This window comes from Centroberyx gerrardi, chromosome 10, assembly GCF_048128805.1.
Source record: "Centroberyx gerrardi isolate f3 chromosome 10, fCenGer3.hap1.cur.20231027, whole genome shotgun sequence".
NCBI lineage: Eukaryota > Metazoa > Chordata > Actinopteri > Beryciformes > Berycidae > Centroberyx > Centroberyx gerrardi.
Window position 1 is genome coordinate 16,614,714 of NC_136006.1, and position 22,962 is coordinate 16,637,675.

General features: G+C 42.4%; 1 protein-coding gene across 1 annotated transcript in view; it reads right to left on the minus strand.

Moving 5' to 3' along the window:
- Window positions 1-1,436: 1,436 nt before the first annotated feature.
- The window catches only part of hs6st3b (heparan sulfate 6-O-sulfotransferase 3b), a 50,715-nt gene continuing 29,189 nt past the window's right edge, over window positions 1,437-22,962 (minus strand). The window contains exon 2 of the mRNA XM_071927071.2: window positions 1,437-2,202. Within this exon, the coding sequence (XP_071783172.1) occupies window positions 1,437-2,202 (766 nt within the window). The remainder of the gene's footprint in view (window positions 2,203-22,962) is intronic.

Here is a 22,962-nt window from a genome sequence, read left to right on the forward strand (position 1 = left end):
TTGCCAAACAGATTGGATTTAAGGGAATGGAAACTATCAGGCAGAGGAGATGACGGACATGTTTTATTTCTCGACTGTTTGCTTTGAGGCTGGTCTTTGTAGACTGGCAGTCTGCTGGCATTAGAGCTCCCTCACTGCCCACGGTGCCGCTGCCGTGGGCTCGACAAACATGTAAAAGCAGCCAGTGTGACGGGGAGGGGCGCGAGAGCCGCATGCTGATCACCTCATTCACAGTCAGGCCGCACACCAGACACGCTGACATATTTCATCACCTGTAGTATTTACCAACTTTTCATCTCTGCAACCCACTACTTCAAAAATGAATCAGTCTTAATCACTTTTTTAAAAAAAACATGTTTTTTCTTGTCATGGAGTACTTGAGCACTTCTTTCTATTTGTTATGTAAAAACTTAATGCCTTAGCAAAGGTTCAGGGCAAGACAGAAATGAAAGACGGGTGATTTTCTTCAGTAGGTAATCCCTTCTTTGTGACTCTATGATTGACTTTCTATACCAGTGTGTACACAGATAGCAGCTGAACAGGAACTGCAGAATTTCAGAATTTACTGTAAGTTGGAGTCTGAGAGTTGTCTGGAGAATATGTTGTCTTTGGGAGAGGTGTTACAATCTGCAAAGTATTGCACTCAAGAGAAGAATGTATTGCACTGTAAGCAAAATATCAGCATCAGAGATATACTATAATTTGGACAAAAAATAACAAGAACAGGTACTGCACTTACACGCATAAGAAGTGATCTTCAGAGAGGGTTTCATTGGCAAAAAAAAAAAGGTAAACAGAAACATTTTCTTGTTTATTACTTTGGCTTTTATCTTTTGGAAGTAACTCTCCATTCCCCAATTGTAAGTATAATGTGGACATGTGACATGCAACAATAAGTTCTTTCATATATTTTTCAAGTGGAATAAATTTTCTGCCAGTTGCAACAAAAACATTGATTGACATTCACCCCTTTGCAGTGAATGTCAAAACAAAACAAAACCACTGCAGTCTATAAGCAGCGTCTTCCGATTGTTTCTTCTTTCAGCTTAATTGACTGTCTTTAAATAGTTATCACAATCCGCGTGATGATGAATAACCAAGGCAAAGAAATACATGAGGAAAAAAAGATTAACAACCATTACAAAAGAATCAATAAAACCATCCATTTAAAGATTTAAGACACCAAAGGGCACTCCAAGGCAGAGCTGCTGTGAGACTCACAGACTTGGCAGTTTCATGACCATAAAGAAACTAGCAGAGCACTCGGATCACACTGAAGCTGAGAAACAGATAGATGCAGTAGATAGATTAATAGTGAGACAAAAAGAGAGAGATAGAATAATGAGAGAGTCAAAGTACACATTGAAACTGTTCTGTGGGGAATCTCCAGTAGCTCCTCTCTCTCTTGCTCTCTCTCTCTTAGTGGGAGCACGGCCTCACCAGCGGGCCACTTGGCTTGTGTAGTCCTCAGTGGTGGTGGGGAACTCACCGTCGCCCCCTTTCCCAAACCCTCCCCCTTTCCCGCCTCTGTTTCCATCCCCCCTGCGTTTGGGAAACCAGGACCTGCCCTGCTCTCGTTGCTCCCGGAGCCAGCGCCTCTCCTCGCGCCTCTTCAAGCGCACCTCCTGGTGCTCCCGCTGGCGGGTGAACTGGAAACGCTGGAGGAACAGGTCTTTCGCATATTCGTACAACTGCACGTCCAGAAAGTTGAGCTCCTCGATGCGTATGCGCACGGGCTCGCTCAGGTCCACGTTGGCGGCGCGCGTGCTGTTGATCTGCGTGAAAGCGGCGATGAAGCGCAGGCTGAACGTCCGCTCAAACAGGTACTGCGTCTTGCGCTGGAACTCGGTCAGGCCGTAGAAGGCCATGTTCTTCAAGTTGCTCATGGCGCTGCTCAGCAGGATGTGGTTGCGCTCGCTCTCGTTCATAGAGGACAGGTTGTAGCAGCCCACCAGGCTGAGATCAGCCAGCATGCGCACTTGCCGGTTGTTGGCCAGGTTGGACGGGCAGTTCATGAACTCTGTCAGGGTGACACCGGACCAGTCGTCCCCGCTGTAGCAGGTGGGCAGCTCGTCCTGGGTGGGCGAGCGTCCATCGCACATATGGAGGGAGGTCTTCCACGTGGCTCCGCGCTGCACATGCTTCCACTCGCTCAGGTAGCGGGAGACTGGGTCGCGCAGCATGGTGATGTAGTAGAAGTTCCTGCAGCCAAAACAAACACAGTCAGAGAGCTGTGAGCACATCAACATCACAGAGGGCTGCCCTGCATTGTGCTGACAGATGGTGACTTCTCTGACTATGTATCAAACTTCAAGGTTGAATGCTAATTGGCAAACTGAAAGTTTCCCTAATGAGATTATCAGAGAGTTCTCTCTCTCTGTTGCCCTTGAATATTAAGCCTTTGCATCAGAGAGATATAAGTGATCAAACAAAGTGCAGCTAGAAGTCACTTTTTCATCCCACTGTTTTTTCATACCTGCCAGCATTGAGAATTATTGAAAATGAAGGCATAATGATTATCCCATGTATATGAACAGAAATCAAGCAAAACTGACCTACCAAGTCCTGAACCTCTCAGTGTTTAAGAATAATGAGGTTTCAGTTTGGTGTGGCTCAAATCTTTTGCGGTTTTAACTGGGTATTCTAGCCATCATTTATCTACCAATCACAGCAAGGCTTTTTAGAGGAGAAAATGTATTCCACTGGCATTTTGGTGGTGAGGAGCTGGTAAATGAATGCTATTCCTTTTTATACACACCACTGCCTCTCCTCCAGAGAGTGACTATCTCCTCAATCCTTGTAAGCCTAAGGACAGCCACTGAACATGGAAGACAAACGAGGAAGCTTTACTTCGATTCATCAGTTTTCTGCAGTGCCAACATAAGGACATTCAAAGGAGAGAACGCTGCCGAGGCTCATTGGGTGAGGAAGGAAAGCAGCCAGCCTCTGCCCCGAAACACATAACAGTGTTTTTGTTAACCAGTGTGAAAACAAAACACCTTTATAGCGGCTGAGCTGAACAGTCATGATTTACTTATCACTCAGCAGAAACATAACTAGCTCTATGGGCACACTTAAGTTTGTCAGTCAATATTTTGGTGAGTGAATTTCAGACGGACTGACATTTACAAAGAAACATGTAGAAAGTTACATCTGCCCTTCATCCCAAGGTTGAGGACCTCCAAGGAGATCTATCAGTCTGCTGAACCACAGGTATGTCAAAACGTGCTCCGATGGAGAGCAGAGATGGGACAGGTGTTGGCCGGGCGAACCTCTCCTAAGGTGATGTCCTCTGAGTGCCATGTGAATATTTAATGAGGCGACCCCCAGAGAACAGTCTGGGTGGATAAAGTGGAGTGTGCCGCTGAGATTTCACACTGACTCCAAAGCTGCTCCACGCTTCAGTTCTTTCCACACAACAAACATCCACACAGTCTCACACCCAGGAGTGGAAATAGGAGGGCTACACATACAGTGTGTGCACAAACAATCTCGCAGTCTCCGGTGCTTATTTTTCTGTGTTTGCTAGTCCTTCAGGGTCGGATCCAAAGAGGACGATAAGCTGAAAACTGTATTTTGAAATTGTCCACACAATAGAATATTCTGCAGAAACTCTGCAGAATAACTATCTGGTTATTTTTGTTTCAGTCTGGGGCGAACACACTGATCGTTCTGTTCCTTGTCTTGTCCTCTAACAACTACTTGTTCTGTTTTTGTCCTTACCCGTCCTGTTAAATCAGCCCTAAGTTCTTCAAAGATAAAAGCAGTGAGATTACATCATGGTCATGGTCAGAGCATGAGTCTGCTACAACTCACCGCCCATGACGAGTCTGAAAATATTATTCAGTGTGGTTTGAAGGGGACTGTCTACGAGTGTCCGCTACAATACCACCAGGAAATGGAAAAAATCAACCCAAATAGCAAAAAGGTCTTCAAATGTTTCAAACTCAAAACTATATAATTACAATAAAATATAATTATTTAAAAAAATTGAGTAAAGACGAAGAAAATAATCTGGTTTTAGTTACATATTTGCATTTTAGCGGTGCCAAGCCAGGTGATGTCAGTCTCATTAAAGGCTGTCAAATATCATGAATCACATTTCGTCATTTCTCTGCCACTGAAAGCACGCAAAGCAGATGTGATGCTTTTATGGAAACTGTAGGTGGGATCAATTTGCAGAGACTGAGCCTGTTCTCATTTCAAATTCATACTTATAGTTACAGAAAGGAATGCGGCTTAATTTTTGTATGATATTCTATGAATTGAGTGAAACAGGAGGTGGAGTTCAGGTGATAGTAGTGAATGATAGTTTCACACTGAAATAGCACATTGGGAAGTAAGAGTGTGGAGGTCAGGGTGTTGGATGGGTGTAATACTTGTCTTCAACTCAGGTGACACAGGTTCAATTTCCAACTCATGAAGTTTTCTGTTGTAAGTTCATTTTCAGCTGAGGTTTTTTATTTAGCCATGACCAAAGCCTTACCCTTATCTTAACCAAAGTTTTAGTTGCCTAAACGTGAGCCTAACCTTAACCCTAACCTTTATAGAAGTTGTTTTCGCTGCCTAATATTAACCATAACTGTAACCTTAACCTAAGTTGTTTTAGTGATAGATAGGTAGGCATAATATAGTACGAATCAAATGCGTAGGTGTAGTATGAATCAAGGGTGCATAACGTTGTTGTAAGCTACCATAGGAATGTTGTATGAGAACACGTTGAAAGACTCCATTATTCTATCAGAGATAATTTCTTGGCTTTCTAAACCTCAGAAAATGTCACAGTGCACAAATAGAAATATTCTCTGACTCAACAAACTACAAGATGACCAAAATATATGTCTTGAGTTTATTTGGGGATGATTTGTTCTTAAAGTGCCACAGGAATACCCCGTCCGACTAGGCAACCCAATATGAGTCAGGCAAGAAGTTGTGATTAGAGCCCCAGTGGCAGCAGCTGCATCCTGGCACTTACTCCTGGAGTGGGCTCGCTGCAGACACATCCTCATTAGACTGTCTCTGGGACATAAACACATGCAGCAAGTGTTGTCTGAGCGCACTCAACAGCCCAAAGGTCAGCTGTGTGCACCATCAGTGTCACAACGCATCAGCGTCAACCGGTCTGCAGAGCTGTCTCAGGGAGCCTTTCCCTGAGTGATACAGATGGACTTCTAACGGGGGGTGGGCAAGCTAACAAGCTAACCTTACCTCTGGCCTATTTTATAATCAATATCATACCCATAGTCTTATGATACCCATCATACAGGATGAGAAGCCAACAGTTGTTATTTTTTACTAGAAAAACTCTACACCGCGAGGATGCTTTCCAGTAGATGCTTGTTACTGTAAAAGTACAGCGATTACTGTAGTAAGCAGCTTTAATAAGACATCATTTTAATAATGTAGACACTCGTGTAGCGACACGGTGACAGAGCCAAGAGTTCCCAACCCATTCTAAGTGTTTAAGTCCAGAATCCTGCTGAACTCTAGTTAATCATGGATCAATAATGGATGGGAGGCATATTGCAACTCACTCAGCCCCTGAATACTCATCTCTAAAGCAGCAGCACCAGCAGCATGACTCCACTGGAGCATAGCCTAAATAGGGGTCATTAAAAGGAGATGGAAGAGGAATGGAAAAGTATGGATCAAAATGGAGACTAAAGCGAGGAATGATAAGTGGATAGAGCAAAGTGCCAAAGCTGACAGGAATACTGAAGCTTGGTGTCAGTTTTCACGGATGTGGTTAATGGACATGGATAAAGTTTGATAAACACTCTTGAAATACAGAATGCATCTAAACTATGGTGATGTTTGACTGACACGTGAAAAAAAAAATCTACCATGACTAAGCAATCTGAGAAAATTATATGATGAAAAAATGATATTCTCAGTTAAACTGAGAATCTTGTTTTGCTAGAATTTCAACCTCAGTGCTCTGACAGAATATTGGCTACCTGGAGTATGAAGGACAAAATAGGCCAGCTTCCCATTAGGATTGACACTAGACCAGCCCCTTAACTCACAATTTCCCCATACAGCAGAGACACAGCGGAGCAGACGGTACCACTGTTCCCCCTCGCCCAATGTCAGCGCAACAGCCAACTGGCTTTTAATTGCCCATAATTAGCCTCAATGACATGATTTCAGCCTGCTGCCCCTCCATGATTGCACGCTGCTAAAAAGGACATTGTACTTAAAGCCTCAGCACATTGTCTTTGGAAGTGGAGGAGCTGAATTCACTTGTCAAGATGTTCCAGTGTGGGAGCTGGATATTGTTGCAGGTGCTTGAGGGTGGGCCAGACAACAGGGAAAAGCAAAACAATAACTATCTCTCTGAGTTGGGCAGAACTTTGTTCAGAGTAAAGGCTGACACAGTGAGCAGTAAATAAGTAAAGACAGACCATGCCCCAGTACAGCAGTGAGACTGACTGATGTTGTTGGGATGTGGGGTGCTGGTGTAGGGGGGGGAGAGGGGGGGGGGGGGGGGGTATGTCTCCCAATTGAAGCAACTGCTTCTGATTTCTTCCCCAAGAGGTATCACACAATCTGCTCAGTTACTGTCCAGCAACTTCTCTGGACCCTTTAGAACAATAGCCTTCATCTCTCTGTTCATTAGATCACTGCAGACCAGAAGAATTGAAGAAGGAATAGTGACTTTTTCTTTTTTAACATTATTCTTTGGGCATTTTTGTCTTTATTGGACAGTCACAGTAGAGAGAGATGGTAAGGATTGCAGGATGACATGCGACAAATGTCTTAGCCAACTGAGCCACCAGGATGCCTCGGGACTGTAATTTTAATCATAATCTATCTTCATGTTGTGCAGCTGATTAAACCCACTCAACACCTGTTTTTGCCTTTCATCTTTGACCTGGCGGACGCTCAAATTCAGCGCCTTATCTGAGACGTGCCCTGTGGCCATCTCTTCAGAGCCTCACAATTTCACTCCCATTGCAAGGGTCAGACATAATGTGTTAAACGAAAAATCCTCCTTAAAACACTAACCCAGTTAAAAACAGCTATTGGTGATTTAGCTTACATTTCTAGGCCCATTTTAGGGTTTAGTGGTGTATTTTTCTTATTTTTCTTGTCAGATAACTGGCCAAACTTAAACTTAGATAGCACAGCTACAATGGAGTTAGATGGCAGAAATTTGTTTTATCTATCTAAAACATCAACAGTAAAACTCAGGTTTAGTTGTCAGTCCCTCAGAATCGAAGAGCAAGAGCTTCTTTCTAGACTCACCATTTTGCACAGAAGTTCAACAATCATACAGGGAGAAATCCATCGTAGAAAAACCAATAGATACCAATTTTTCCACTGACAGTAGCCTCAATAGACCATAATGCAATGTAGCCACAAGCCATGTTGCATTTTGAGTAAAGGACGACTTTTTGTCGACTGGAAAAACTCTCACTCTCTTGCTCTTATTATCGCTATTGCTCTCTCCGCCTACAAGTAAAACCCACAGTTGAAAGCAGCAAGACCCGTTCTCTGGGGCTTGTCAAAAAGTCATTCTGGGAAATGAAGGAAATCACAGAAGTAGATGTAGAAGACGAGGCAGGTTGAGGGAAAGTGGGTACACCAAAAAAGTAAATTACTCGCATCATCACAAAATAACTCCTGGAACACACTGAACATCATAAATTGATGATGTATAACAGTATCCGAGGGTGGATTTTTTCCTTTAACACTTTTAATGCAAGCTGATTCTTTGTGCAGCATTTCACTGCAGCTAAGGGGACATGAAGTGACAGAATCAACCTTTAACTTGCCAGATCATCAAAAAGGGTCGATATTTTGAGATTTCCTTTAATACTTCTAGCCAGAGAATATTCCTGATCCTTTAAGAAATAGCTGCACACAGAATGGGATGCTGCAGTGGCAAAGGCAAATTTTCACTCTCAATGTTATTCGAATTAATGATACTGGAACAGGACAGTGGGTAAAAACCATCTGTCTCTGATTGCCTGTTATTTATTGAGCACAATAGAACAATCGTACTGTCCTCTAATGATTCCAGCTATCTAACTCAATTCTAACGCTCGTTGACGTTACCCCAAGAGGAAAACACAATACATGTAGAGATGAATGTTTCTAACAGCAGTCTTGTGATGCTGGAGTGCAGCGGGGACCCGATGAGAACTGTTATACCTGGGGAAAAGCTATTCTTGTAATTTTGCACCTCACTTGACTTCTGCCCTTTTCTCCACTCTGCTTCTCCTCCATGTCCTACAGACATCAGCGTTCCCCCAGGACCCACAACCTTTTCTTAAAGGTTGTCGGATTAATCACGCTGCTGATTTCACTCGTCAATCTTCCTCTATGTCTCTCATGTTTATCTCTCCCTATGTCGTGCGCCGCTTCTCTCCGTTGCCTTCCATTTGAGGCAGACCGTGGTTCTCCTTCTTCATTCTTTGTTTTGTGTTTGGCTGTTTCCAAGAGACCACTGATGCAGGAAAATCTCAGTAATGATAAAGGTTGATGAAAGAGAAACGCAACACAGGTTGACAGTCTGATTCTGTCGGGACAAATATAGTCTAATATATGTTTTCTTCCTCAAGATCTGAAATAAAAAAAGGGGGAACATGAGAACCACTGCCGGCAAGCTGCTGCTGAGGAAATCAGTTAATAAAAACACTGTGCTGACCATATGAGACAGTGTATTATAAAATAAGGTTACCGAGTGCAGAGAGACAGTTTGTGTAACTATATATGTAGTTCATATTCTCTTCCTTTATTGCATTACATCCATCCATTCATCCAGTCATGGCCATGGCTGCAGAATCCCAACAGGCAGCATCTAGTTGTTCTCCTACAACCCTCAGACATGATGTGGAGCAGCACATCTGACTAGAGATCATGTCAGGCCTCAGCAGTCAACAGCAAGACATTATGGGGATATGGGTATGCCGGTGGTGCTGCCCTCGGCTAAACTGCCACAGCTCTCTGAGAGACGGCCTCAGCAGTCCTGCTCAGCCCACAAACAACACTGCATTCACATTCCGAGCACTCTGTATACACCAAAATACACAGGCCCCATAATAGAACTGTACAAGTATAGGTGGCAAGCATTGCTCATGCACTTCACCGTGTCTCCAGTGCAATGAGAACTGTGTTTCTCAATTTCATGGTATAATTTAACAAAGGACCTGTTAATGTAAAGTGACCCAAATTATTATTACTGTCAGCATTGTGGAAATTTGACTAACACACTTTGAAAAACTCTCCCTCTGGTTGTCAAACAGATTTAGAATTCCAATCTACTTCCTGGTGTAAATGATGTCACCTACACCACGTTTTAAAGGGATGGTGAACTTTGCTAGTACCTTGGGTTGTGTAGCTTCCTGGACATGATATAACCCCAAAATCGCTGATTCTCTGTTATGTGTTGCTTTGGGGCCGATTGGTGAATTGCGTTTTGTTTCTCTTTCCATTCACTGCCATTATATGGCGAAACAGGTCTGAAAATCACACTTTTAGCACATAAACGAGCGCGAACAAAGCAGATTCTGACAATATGTAAAAAAACTAGTAATCCTGCTGAAATGTTTTTAAATGAATCGCTTTCTTCATGTTATTAAACCAACAAGTGTAACACAGAAATCTGGTCGTATGTTACACTTGTTCAAACTGAAAGGTTTAATAACATAAAGAAAGCGATTTTGGGGTTATATCATGTCCAGGAAGCTACACAACCCAAGTTCACCATCCCTTTAATGAATGCTCTGATTGGTCAACAGTATGCATAGTTAATCAAGTGCCCCATAGTCTGCCAGACAAGAGCCAGCCAGCTACTTGCCAAACTAGACCATCTAACCATCAAAAACTGAAAAAAAAAAAAAAGAGAGATGCTCACTGTGTTAGAAACAACATCAAACTTGGAATCATTGCACTGGATGTTTAGTGTTATTGTAGTGGCACTGTAATTAAGCTGTTGTTGAAAGTCTGGCTGTGAGCAGGGGGCTCCAAACTTGTCAAAGATGGTGTAGAGGACAAATTGTCTTGGCTTCATGTCTCAATCTCATTAACACGTGAGACGAGTCCTGAGGGAGGAATCTGTTCCCCAGCTGGTACGACAGCACTATGCTATGAGTCACAACGTGAGTCCACCTGTAGAACCGTATGATACAAGAGCACAATATGCAGCTCGACTTTCTCTATAAGCAAAGGCTGAGAAGTGCGCTACAGTGCTTTTCGCCCTGCCAGGATCGTCTCCCTGAAGATTGCCTGGCAGGGTTCCAAGGTATAATTTTACTATCAATGTGGCCCTGTAGCCTGGGGCGAGGCACTATAAATACTACCCTCCTGCTCCTATACCAGCGATACAGTAGGCCCCACTTCTAATTAATTATGTCCTATTCTGAATGCAGGAGGCATATTGCTTTCTGAAACACCAGGACGTTATGCTTGAGTGTCAACATCATGCATTGAATGCGAAGTAGAGTGAGAGGAACGATCGCATGGTACTTGCATTCACGTTCATCCGAATCAATGCATTCTATATTTTTTTTTAACCAATTCTCATTCAAAGTTAAATGAAGTAACCCTGAAATACTTTTCCAAATGGTGTATGCCCACATTTGATCTAGTCTTTACAGATCTAATCACCCATGGTATTGTGTCCTCCGTCCCATAGGGAAAAGCACTGAGTGGCAGGAACAGTACATAGAAGAGCAATCGCATCACAGCTTTTGGAAGAAGTTTCAATTTACAATCTCCTGAGAAAGAAAGAAATAACCTTCAAAGAAATGTGTTACCCACCAGAAGCTGCAATCCTTTATTGTTTTTTATCAGTTTGAGCCTACAGTATTGCCAAGGACAAATGTTGTCAGACTTCACTGCTTGTTATCTTTTGTAAGTGGGTGAATGTAACAGATAATACCGCTTGGGGCTCACCTTTTGTAAACTTCACTAAACTACACAAAATAGACACTTGTTTGTGTCCTGTCTTTGTCAAAAAGCATTGTCTTGTTTTGTGTGACAAGATAAAACATTAACTGTGTGTAGTATAAAATCAACCCTTGATTGAATACATTTAAAACATGTATTCCAATATACAGCCTCTTCATCTTGTTTAGTCTCTACAAGTCTCTGTAACTGATAAGTCAAGAAACAGCACAACGGGTACATTTAGTTCCTCCTGTCATTATGAACATAAACTGTAAATGGTGCCATAGAGCTTGGTTATTTAGCGTTTGATTTATTTTGAGGTTCTCTTGTTGCGCATGGCAGATTTTTCCACTTAACAGCAAGACCCATTTCCCATCGCTTCCCTTCTCTATCATAAACGACGGACTAGAAGGACTCGGTAGAGCACAAACCTCTGCAAAACCTCCGAACGCTGAACAATTCTCCATCTTGCAAAGCTGCAGCCTCCGTAACAGTTCATGTTTGTTTATCGTTTGTCTTATGGGTTTGATTTTCTGAGAAAGTAGCATGTGAATGCGATGCTGTTGGATTTTCTCACCAGCACATGAACACAGCACATAACATATAACATAACAGTTATGACTAAAAAATGATAATCGCCTAATGGTGGAAATCCCAGATCCGGATCATCACCATCTAATCAACTGATCTTTGAGCCAAGTACTATCTGTCCACCAATTTCATCCAAATCTACTATTATCTACTATCCAAATGTACTTTTTGAGGTATCTTGCTAACAAACAGACAGGGTGAAAACACAACCTTGTTCCAACGTTGTGGGTAGAGCTAATAAAATACCAGACTGCCTGAAACAACCAGTTACCACAAAGTGAGAAAGGTTTTAGATGAAGGAATATGATCATTTATAGCTTAAAACTGCAGGAGTGGCCGAGTGCGGTCAGACCAATAGATGTTTCTTGTCTCAGTAATGAGGCAGCTGATTGTTCAGACATGCTCCAGGGGAGAGAGGTGATTTGAGGATATTCGGTCTCAGAAAATCTATTGCAAATATGTCTGAAGATGTTTCAGATGTTACTTGCACCAAAGGAATCATCAGGCGTGTTTGGCAGGACACCGGTGTATAAGTCATTCTCTATCACAAGGGTAAAGTAGTGTAAATGTTTGGCACAGTTTGACTGTTACACTGAAGCACTTTTTTGTTTTAAGGATCTGTGATACACATCATGTTCGTGGTCTTGCATGTCACTGTCATTCCCAGGATAAATCTGCATTTCCGCCATTACATTTCCAATATTTTTCCTGGAGAAAACGCTGCTTGGTTCTGTCACATGGTCATCAGGGAGAATCCTAATGCTATAGCCCATGGCCCACACTGTGCCAAGGAACATTTAGCTTTAGCGTCTACTTGACATTCATAGTCTGCAAGGCTTTCATTTGCACAAAAATCACTGCGTATGAAGGCAATTTAGCTCTCTCATTAAAAAGACATAAATGCCTCAGAACTTAATGGCATCTCACAGTAAAAGAGTGAGCCTTCAGAGTTTTGAGATTACATCTTAAGATTTCCACGCTTATAAAACAGGAAGGGCTGTTATCAGCTCAGTGTTGCCTTTTCATCACAATTTGGAAGGAAATGACCAACAATAAAAGTGTGCAGTCATCCAGCTATTCACCTGTGAAGTTGTGCAACACCCAGACAGATGTCCGATATTTGGCCAAAGCTCATATTTTGCAACAATTACTTTGAATGGTTTCACGTCTATATTGGCATGCATATTATTAATGTGTTGTAGTCAAACGATTTCCACCACTATTGTCTCTGCCAAGATTTGAAGGACAGGCAATACCAGGATAAAAGAGAGAGCTTGTAACAGTGAGTGGGAGCTTAATCTACCACAAACCATTTCGTTATATGTACCTCCCATAAGAAAAACCTTCACAGGGAAATACTGTAATGTAGTGCAGGCTTTGCGGAAAGCAAAATAGGATAAAAGATCCTGAGCAGGCTCGGTTCTCACAGTGTACAAGAATCATTAACTAAATACAGTATCTCTTGTATTATGTTTCATCTTGATTAGTGCATCTCCCACTTCAGAGATGTTACAATCGTGCTATGTGCTTAACCTTGTGGAAAAAAAGCCTGACGGCGCTGTACCATACACCATGTGCAAAGATGCTTAAAGAGAAATGACTTCTCTAAGTAATGACTTCCTCCATCCCTGCGGTCTTTAATTTCAGCAGCCATGAAAAGTGACATTGATATTACCAGCGGTAAGGTTATTGAGACTGATGAGAACTCTCTTTTATCAGTCCACTTTATGAACTGTAACATTACGTATCCTCCGTTCCCAAAGCACAGCAATAAAGACAATCACAATATGCTGTGATAAAAGAAGGACACAAATGCGGTGTGCTTTGAACATCAATACTGTAAACTCGTTTGCGTTGTTCATAGAGTAGTTCAGTAGCTTTAGAGTGGAATTATAGCAAGCTCTAGGCTGACTCCTCTCCTCAGCAGCTCTCTGGTGGGGAGATGCCCTTGGTCTGCGAGAGTGAGGACGTTATTCAGCATGCAAGGTCTCAGCGGTGCATCTGTACATCTCAGCGCTGTCCCTCCTCTCTCAGACAAGATGAGAATGAGACTGGAGACATGCATTATTTGTAACCGATATCGTTCCTTAATGGTGTCTGCGCTCCCCCCGGCAGCCCATAATGGACCGTTTTTGAGGTTCTCGGCATCTTGCTCGGCTTTTTGATGGTGACGGAATGGGGACAGTGGGTGTCACCTGGGAAGAAACAAGAAGAACGATGGGACCTTTCATTTACTTGTCAGGAAGCTGGCATCGCCGGCACTTGACATGGTGTGCATACAGAAAGTGCTTGTTCTAGCAGCGGCAGATGACAACAAGGAGAAAAACTGCCCTTCAGTGGAGAGACGCTTCACTCTTCCCTCCCTGCTGCGGAGACCAAGATTGAAGGGAAAGTGCCACGTGTCTGAATGGGGAGGAATTAATATATTGATTAATGTAGAAAATAAGCGTGAGCATTACTGACACCGATAACCGTGTACGATTTTTCTGTCCTTATTTCACCTCCTATTCCTACTACTTTGGGTCTCTACTTTGAGGCAGGGAGAACTACACAGAACAGTCTACCTGGGCTGAGACACAAGAAACCACTTAATGGACGGAGGCAACGGTAAGCAGAGCCATGTACCGGCTGAACACACTGTGAGTGTCTGGTGATGTCTCGGCTAGCTGTGTTCTCGAACAGAATACAACGTCTTTAGAGTGAAATCAGCACATATTTTCCAGATGTGAAATACACCGACTGCGAGCCAGGTTAGAGGCCTCCATGTCAATCTGCTCTCCGCGACACTCATGCCCCCTGCGGCCCGACACAAAGGGGCCTACTTCACCAGCGCAAAATGCAACCTCGCCGCAGCATATAAGAAGAGTAGGGGACAAAAAGTCTTTACCAGAGGCGAAACCTAAATTACAAGCTGTGTACTTAGGGAAGGATGAATGCACCTCTAGAGGAATCAACTAAGGATGCGGCTCAGGGAGGGAGCCATCTGCAGTCAAATCTGAATGGCTGTGTATCTTTAATGAGATCTGTCGTCTCATTTCAGCTCCTGGGACGGCACCTGCTTGACCTCCTCTGTTTGTCAAGCAGCAGAGAACAAAGCTTTAAGTGGAAGCTAGGCAGCGTTGACATAAGTGAGCAGCAATTAAGATTTGATATCTCACTGAAAAATGAATAAATAAAGTTTGAGTGCACAAATGCAACTCTATTTATTCATATGTTAATAAGGATATCTAGATTAGATGCAAGTGTGTACAGAGGAAATGAATAGACATATATAAATACCTTCATTTGGACAGGTTATGCACAGACGAACAGTGTAGGTAGGACAGGAAATCTGAATGTCACTTTACGAGCAACGCCCCGCTGTTCTGATTGATCTCCTGTAATTTGAGACCAATTAGATATTCTAATGTGACAGCACAACTTCAATTACCGTGATAGTGAAAATTCCTCCTGTCTAATTACGCTCTCCTTTTCATTTCTGCCTCTCAAAGATCCTTCTCCGAGAGACAGGGGAGGAGGAGGAACAGGCGTGCGCTCGTGTGGTCTCTGAATTAATAATAATGCCAAGGAGAGACGCGAGTACACAGGCGGGCAGGGGAAACCACAGTGCACGTCACATCACATAACGCAGAGTCGGGGACGCTGAGAGCTTTACATGCCGCCGTGAGAGAGAGAGAGAGAGAGAGAGAGAGAGAGAGAGCCTCACATCTCCCCGTAACTTTCACCGACGGAACTTCATCACTCCATTCTCCCAATTCCTAACTCTGCTCCTTCGGTGTCGTCATTATTATAAATAGCAAAATCCGCACACTGCAGCTGTTTTTAGCCGTCATCAGAATTTCATCATCACCATGACCACCACCACCACCATCATCATCATCATCATCATCATCGTCATCATCATGGTTATTGGTGTACAATGAATGCAGAGGTAGCAATCTCACTCTGGGTGGTGAGTGAAGAAAGGGAGGGATAAGGAATTATTGATGATATCTGGAGCCATACGCAGGCATTGACTCACAAAGTGATACTATTTCTTAGTAGGTTACTGTTACTGTACCACTACTAGCCTCTAGCCACTACTACCCTGGTATATTGCTGTAGCTGACTATAGCTGCGTTGTAAATTTAAACTAAACCCTGCGAGGCTGCAGACATTGCGCTTCTGGATTTGTACATATGTATTTATTTCAGTTGATTGAAGACATTTCTCACCCTCAAATTCATGGACTAATGCACCTGGAAGACAGAAAACACAAATATATAATATGAAATATAAGCTTATTCTACTGTTGCACGCATTGTAAGTAAATTAAGTAAGTAAAGTAAAGCTGACTGTAAAACAGGTTTTAAATGTGTTTTGAGGCTGTGAAATGTGTGGATCGTTGTAAACATTGACTCAAAAGATCCATTCATCCATTCATCCATTCATCCATCAACTACTCCTACAATTCAAGTGCATACACCCACTGCTAATATTCTTCAAATCCAGAAATGGGGCTTTAAAAAGGTTATTAAATACAGCCTATATCTAATTTATTCCCTAGATTAAGAAATATTGAGCTAGCACTCAAAAAAGCATCAGACATATTGACGAGCTAGTATTCATCAGGCAGAGTCTCCGTCTCCTTCCACCGAGATAAAATCTCCCACACCCAAATGATTTATCACACATCTCTCTGGGAGAAAGGCGGAGCGAGGCTGATCGAAGCCTTTGTTGCCATCTAAACATGCGCATTACCTGAAGGAGCTGACGGGGAAGGTCTGCAGATCACATAAAACTCACATTGCCTCTGCACTTCCACATTGTCTATTAGATCTGATGACTTCCACAATCTAAAGTGCTTTGATTACTGTACCTGCCCATTAAGCTGTGCCAAGTGATAATGAATGCATTCAATCCAGATCAATGCAGCTGACACTGATCTTATGACCGCTTCATTTTACAGTAAGAGACTGGGCGGTCTGCAGCACTGCGCTTCATTTGAATTCCTCCGGCCGAGAGCTTTTGACCTCAATGAGTGGGAGACTGTAATATTACTAATAAATGCTTTTATGTAATTCTCAATAAATAACATAATGCATATAATTATAATCAATAAAACCTATACTTTCAATAATTACTTTTATGTAGTTCTTACAAATTATATAGTGTGCGTAATTATAATACATAAAACTTGTAATTTCCTTTAATGCACATTTCTAATGGACTGACTTCTCTGCCAATTTAGCTGTGGGCAAAGTTGAGCTCATTGAAGGAAAATTGATGTGGCACATTTCCCAGCACCGAGAGGCCTAACACTGACTTGGCTCTACTTTTGCTCGACTCCCCATGCTATCCCACAATGAACATTTGCATATCCTAAGAGTTATTAAATTGGACCTTTACATGAATGCTGTCTTTCAATGTCTGAACTTAGTCGAGATGACTAATCTCCAAGTTTTATCCAAGTTTTATAATGAATTGAGTGTCTCCTAAATATTAGCGAGGCAGACAGAGAGTCATGTACTATATAAGACGACCGATTCTCAAACTTTCTGCTGCTCATTTTTAGTCTGTGGCTGGCACAGAAAATCAAGCCAGCACTGGAAGGGTTTTAACCATGGCTAATCCCTGCCCTGCTGAGAGTCTGCGGAATTGGAGGGGTGTGTGTGTGTGTGTGTGTGTGTGTGTGCGTGGGTGTGTTTATGCAAGAGTAAGAAAAGGGTGTATGTGTGTGTGTGTTTATGCAAGAGTGAGAAACAGGGAGGGCCAGAGAGGGAGGGGATGGTGAGGGGATAAGAGAGAACAAGAAATCCATAATGAGGAGATAGAGAGCGAGCATTTATTGGAACTATTGCAATTACTGAAATACACTGAAACACTGGTTCTATCGCTCATTCAAAATACAAAATATGCTTTGCCAAATAACTCTCCATTCAAAAAAACTGCACAGTCTAATTTGGAGTTAATTCCTGTTATACACAAATGTGGAATGAAATATGGCGTATTTTGGGCATTGCTGCACACCTTGATTTTTATGCTTATTGGTCAGTTCAGATATTCAAAGTTCTTGAAAGCTTGTGCATATGAGTATGTGTATATGAGATAGATACATAGTTGGAAAGATAGAGAGAGCGAGAGAGAGAGGGGGAATACAAGAAGATTAAATGAATTCGAGAGAGGGCAAGGGTAGGGGAAGATGTAGACAGAGAGCCGGCCTCAAGGTCTCCCATTGCTCAGAGTAGAAAGCTCACAATACAGACTGCAAAAGATGACAATGCTGTCTCTCACTCGCTCATTCTCTCTCTCTCTCTCAGTAATCACTGTTGTAGGCCGCTGACCTCTCTGCCGGGGAGAGACAGTGCACAAGCCCTTATATAAAGCCCTTACAGATTAAATAAACTGTGCTTTCTCTGTCCACGGTGCAATGGCAAATAAAAAGAGAAGCTCTAATAAGATCATTCTCAGATTCAAATATCATTGTATTTGTCTGAATAGAAAATAGGCTTTAAGGTTATCGTAGCCTATAGCCGTAACTCACCCTGCATCTCCCTCTCTCCAGTCCTTTCCAACTCGCTCCTCTGTCAGAGCTAAGTGGAGCAACAGACCCCCTCTGCCCGCTTCCTCTGGTGCACGTCGATACGGCCACTTATTAGTCTAATGAGCATTGACTTAAAAGAGATAGTGGGGTTATTCCAACCACCACCTCCTCAGCCGTATACCCACCTCCTAAATCACCGCTATACCTCCGCTGTTCGATCGCAGACTTGCAGGCTTTTGCCTCATGGCTCAAGCCTTGGGATGCTTCTGCCACTAATATGATAACTGCAGAGTAAATTATTCATGAGTGATCGTTGCTCTCGTGTTAAAGGAAATATAGTGGCGATCAAAGAATGCCTGTTTCTGCCAGACATCTTTGCAAAAGCCCACCTATGAGGGATGATCAAAGCCCACTTGATGTGAACACAGTTGCTGCATACAATATCAGCCAGCATCTCACAGCCTAGCCTCTTCGAAACATGAAAACTGTGAAATAGTCACAAACAGGCGTAGATATAGGAATTATGGGCCCTAATTGCAGGAGGCGAGTCTGGGCCCCCCGCCACCTTCCTCTAGTCCCCACACCACCATTACTCCATCCATGACAAACATCTACTGTACGTCTACCCATCCACTCAAACACACCTGCACACATTTTACAGTATTTACTGCGCAATTATCGGACACATCTGTATTGAAATTATGGGTTTTATGGGTTTTTACCCAGATGCTAATCAAAATTCACAAAATTCAAAACCTGTCTTTAGTTTTAGTCTACACATGAAAAACCTAGCCATCTTTTCATAATTAAATCCCACAGGTTTCAGAAAACAGTTGAAATTGTATGGTAATAATAATTTCCTAAAGTCTAAGAAAGCAAAGGCTTAGTAGAAAAAAACCCTGGCATTTGAAAAAGCCTGGTTAGTAAGAAGGGCATCGTGCCCAGCTGCCCTCTGAGTTCTTTCTGGCATTGGGTGAGCAGGGTGTGCAAGCTGAGACTCCCATGCTGTGCCAAGCAGCAGCCTAAGGCTTGTATTTACAGGCACCGGAGCAGAGAATTCCTCCTCAGCCCGTCAGATCAGTAGGTTAATCAAACAACAGTCAGATATTTGGACCTGGAATAGAGCGGAATGAATTATTCACAACAGTGACAGACTTCCTGGGGAACAGTTGGCAGTGAAGGGGATCAAGGTGGTGGCAGGGTGTGTGTGTGTGTGTGTGTGTCTGCATGTGTGTGCCTGCATGTTGGTGGGTGTCACTTGAATAGGAAAGGGAGGTAAAATATGCTCAATTTGGTACCCGTCTGAGAATTGTTTTGTATTTAAGTGATTTTAATCTTGATTCTCAATTTACTCAAGCAGCCCCTTGAGTTATCAGTAGATTGGGTTCTAGTAGTTCCTGGTGTGACTGCCTAGAATAGATATGAGGAGCACTTGCAAACGCAGGGAACATTTTGTGAGCTTGAAATTATAAGGGTCTATCTGTGTAGAGTGCAATTCTGACATATTGAGCATCAAGGATTTGACATACTATCTGGCAAAACTGTGCTTCCTCACCTCATACTGAGTGCTGCTCGCTTGTCTGGTGTTACAGTCTCGCTAAGCAACTGCAGTGGCTGTTCTATCTGGAAAAAAAAAAGCCAGCAAATATAACTTGATTGAACTAGCAGAGCAGTTTTGTGTAACAGGTGTGGAATCTATTAAGTTTGCTCAGTGCTAACGAAACGCCGCTCTCTCACCTTGTATTGAATGATGCTCGCTTGCCCTGTGTTACAGTCAAGTCAAGTTTGTTTATTTATATAGCCCTTTATCACATGCATGTCTCAAAGGACTTTATAGAGAATGAGCCGAACTAGATCTAACTGATCAACAATCAACCATAGAACAGAATGATATAAGGCAAACATCAGGAAAAACACACAAAAGGAGATTAGTCTTACAATGTTTGTGTTTGCAGCTGCAGTGGCTAATCTACTTACAACTACATTGAGCTGGCAATGCAATTTTGTGGGACAGGTGTGGAATTTCTTAAGCTTTAGGCAATGCTAACTAAATAGTTTTACAAGCAGGCTATTATGTTATGATACTGAGAGACAGCTAACCTGCCGGTGCATAGCAACATGGTAGAGTGGATCTCTTCTTCTTGACAATACAGTGGTGAATGATGTGGTTATCCTGATTATTCCAGGACTGCAGTAACTTCAACTACAGCAACAGTTGATGCTGCACACCTAGCTAGGCGCCGTGGTGGGACTGGACAGCATCTGGACTTGCCTGTGTATTTGTTTCTGTATGAACAAGCAGAGTGAGGCAGTCCTCCTCCTGTTTTGGTTGAGGCGCCTCCTGTGTGCCGTAAGTCAGTCCTGCACATTTCACAGGAAACTGTACCCGGGGAGACATAGAATAAACACATAGAGAGCAACACATAGGAGAAACCAATTTCCACAGCGGTTTTTCTACAGCCATTATACAATGCTATCAAAATTAATTTGAGAATGATACAGGCCTATTGAGGCGAATATTCTACATCTAGGGGCTTTGAACATTTAACCCCAAAAGGATCTTTTTAAAAAAAATTAAATAACACAATAATAAGCTAATTCCAAGATCATGATTTCTTGAAACACAGAGATTCCTGAGGGCCTATGTGTCTTTTAAATAATGAAACTAGTCAAATTACTTTCATCAGCATCTCAGAGAGCAGTAAACCAACAGGAGCAAAACCAGGGAACAGCAAACCCCGTAGCGGACAGTCCTCAGTGTGATCACAATACTCTTAGGCTATCCGATCATGGCAATATGCAGAGAGCTGAATAAAATGAAAGAGCAAAAAGATCCCAAGTGGAAACAACTGTCTGTTATCTAATGAAATATTCAATAGGTTTATTTCACAAATTGAGCACAGTGAGGTCCGGGCAGAATAAGAGTTCCTCAACACACTCGGCCTCTCGCTATCGGTGGAATAATCATCGCGTCAGCATTATTCACAGAGCAAAACAACACTTAAGTGATGCAAAGAAAATACTGTATTGACCAACGGGAATATTCCTATGGCAGAGGATTTGTTAATTATAAAGCAGTGCAAGTTACGGCAGTGAACGCTGCTCTTGTCTGGAAGACACTGTGTTTGTCAGGAGGACGGTTCTGCCACATTAGGCAATTATTCATACAGGCTTTGGTGTGTGGTGTCAGACTGATGGCTGGGCAGACTCAAAGCTACTGTTTGCTCCACTGCCTCCACCAGCCTAAACCCACTCTGCTTCACTGGGCCATAACTCAGTCCACAGCAGCCCACCTTACTGTCAATCCCCAACAAGTGACAGGCAACAGACTGCTCCAATTATTAATCCCTAATGCTCCATTTATTTCCCCTAGCCACCTGGGTAACATTCAATACGGGAATAGCTTTTCTTTCTAAGAAATGAATGTATGCGAATCATTCTTAAATGTTTGAGAACACTGATTAATGATTGATCCGCTTTCACGCATGCATCGCAAACACACACACACACACACACACACACACACCCATACACTTGTAGCTTCCAACACGAGCTGAACTTTCAGAGTCCAAATTAGGTGGCCAGCTTTGGCAGAGTAAACAGTGTATCATTATACAAATACCAAGATAGAAGTATTCGTCATGGATGCTTTGTTGGTCGTTCCAATAATTTCACAATGGGTTTACAGATAGAGCATCATGTCTTGTGGGTGTCTAAAACCTCAGTGGAAGTGAAAAATAGGCCTACAGACATTTCTGCATGTTTGTTTGTTAGGTCATGGCAGGAACAGTGCATCAGTAGAAATGAACAGAACAGTTGAATAAGTGTATCAGTTCCCCATTAACAGTAACCTGAAGAAGCACATTGCCTTTGTACCACACATTGTTTCAGCATTTAGATGGTTTGACTGTATTCTATTTGTTTTCTGTCTACTATTTATGCTGATAATTCATATATACGTACAAAGTTAACCATGTACAAAGTTATCAATGTTACTAACTGCTGTGCATATGACTTTTTTACCCAGCAAGATGTTTTGAATGTTGAGGAATACGAGAGATGGAGAATTCTTGGGCACATATGCAATCTTGTGCGCAAACTTCAGGTATTCTATCATAACCACTGTTGTACTTGTTTTTGTCATGTAGGCTGACAACTCAAGATGGTATTTTCATGGTCAAATTAACTGAGCCACCTCTTTCTGTTTTGTAAATGGAATTCTATTGATTTTCAGAAAATGTAGCAGGACCTTAAATGGCCTCTCTCCGTCTGTTCCTTTTACCTCGTAGCTTTTTCAAGACTCCGCGATCGAGAAATGAAGACCCTGAAATCAATACGTGCCCAAGACAATTTTCATTCATTATCATCAAGATTCCAGGTGTTATTAAGAGTCAATTCCTGGAAAATGCCTTCATCAACAAATACAAGCCAAGCATCGTGTAGCCATGCTCACCCAAATGCCCATAATTAACACATGAAATCTGCTCAAATAAGAGCGTCCATGGTCAAATGAGAGTAAATGAGTGTAATTATTGGCTTGGAGCAATTAAGCCCAGTCTGTACTATAAATGTTGGCACAGATAGAATGGATTCCAGCAACTTTGTATCACCCCATAACTCATAGATAGATTTAAAATGCAAATATGTAATTTCTATTCCAATAAATTTATGTGAATCATAAACATGTAAGGAGAATGAATTCAAACTTTTGCATTTGCATGATTAAATGCAGATGAGATGATGAGATCAAGAGGTGTGTGCATGTCCGTGCATGTGTGTGTGTGTGTGTGTGTGTGTGTGTGTGTGTGTGTGTGGTGTGTATAAAAGCGATATATAATCTAAAGCCTTCTGTTTAGGCTTTGACAACCAAGACAGGTTTTAATGATCATCATTCGTCTTGAAACTACAGCCAGTCATTTTTAAGGAAGAGGAAAGTTATTCTGCAATGCATC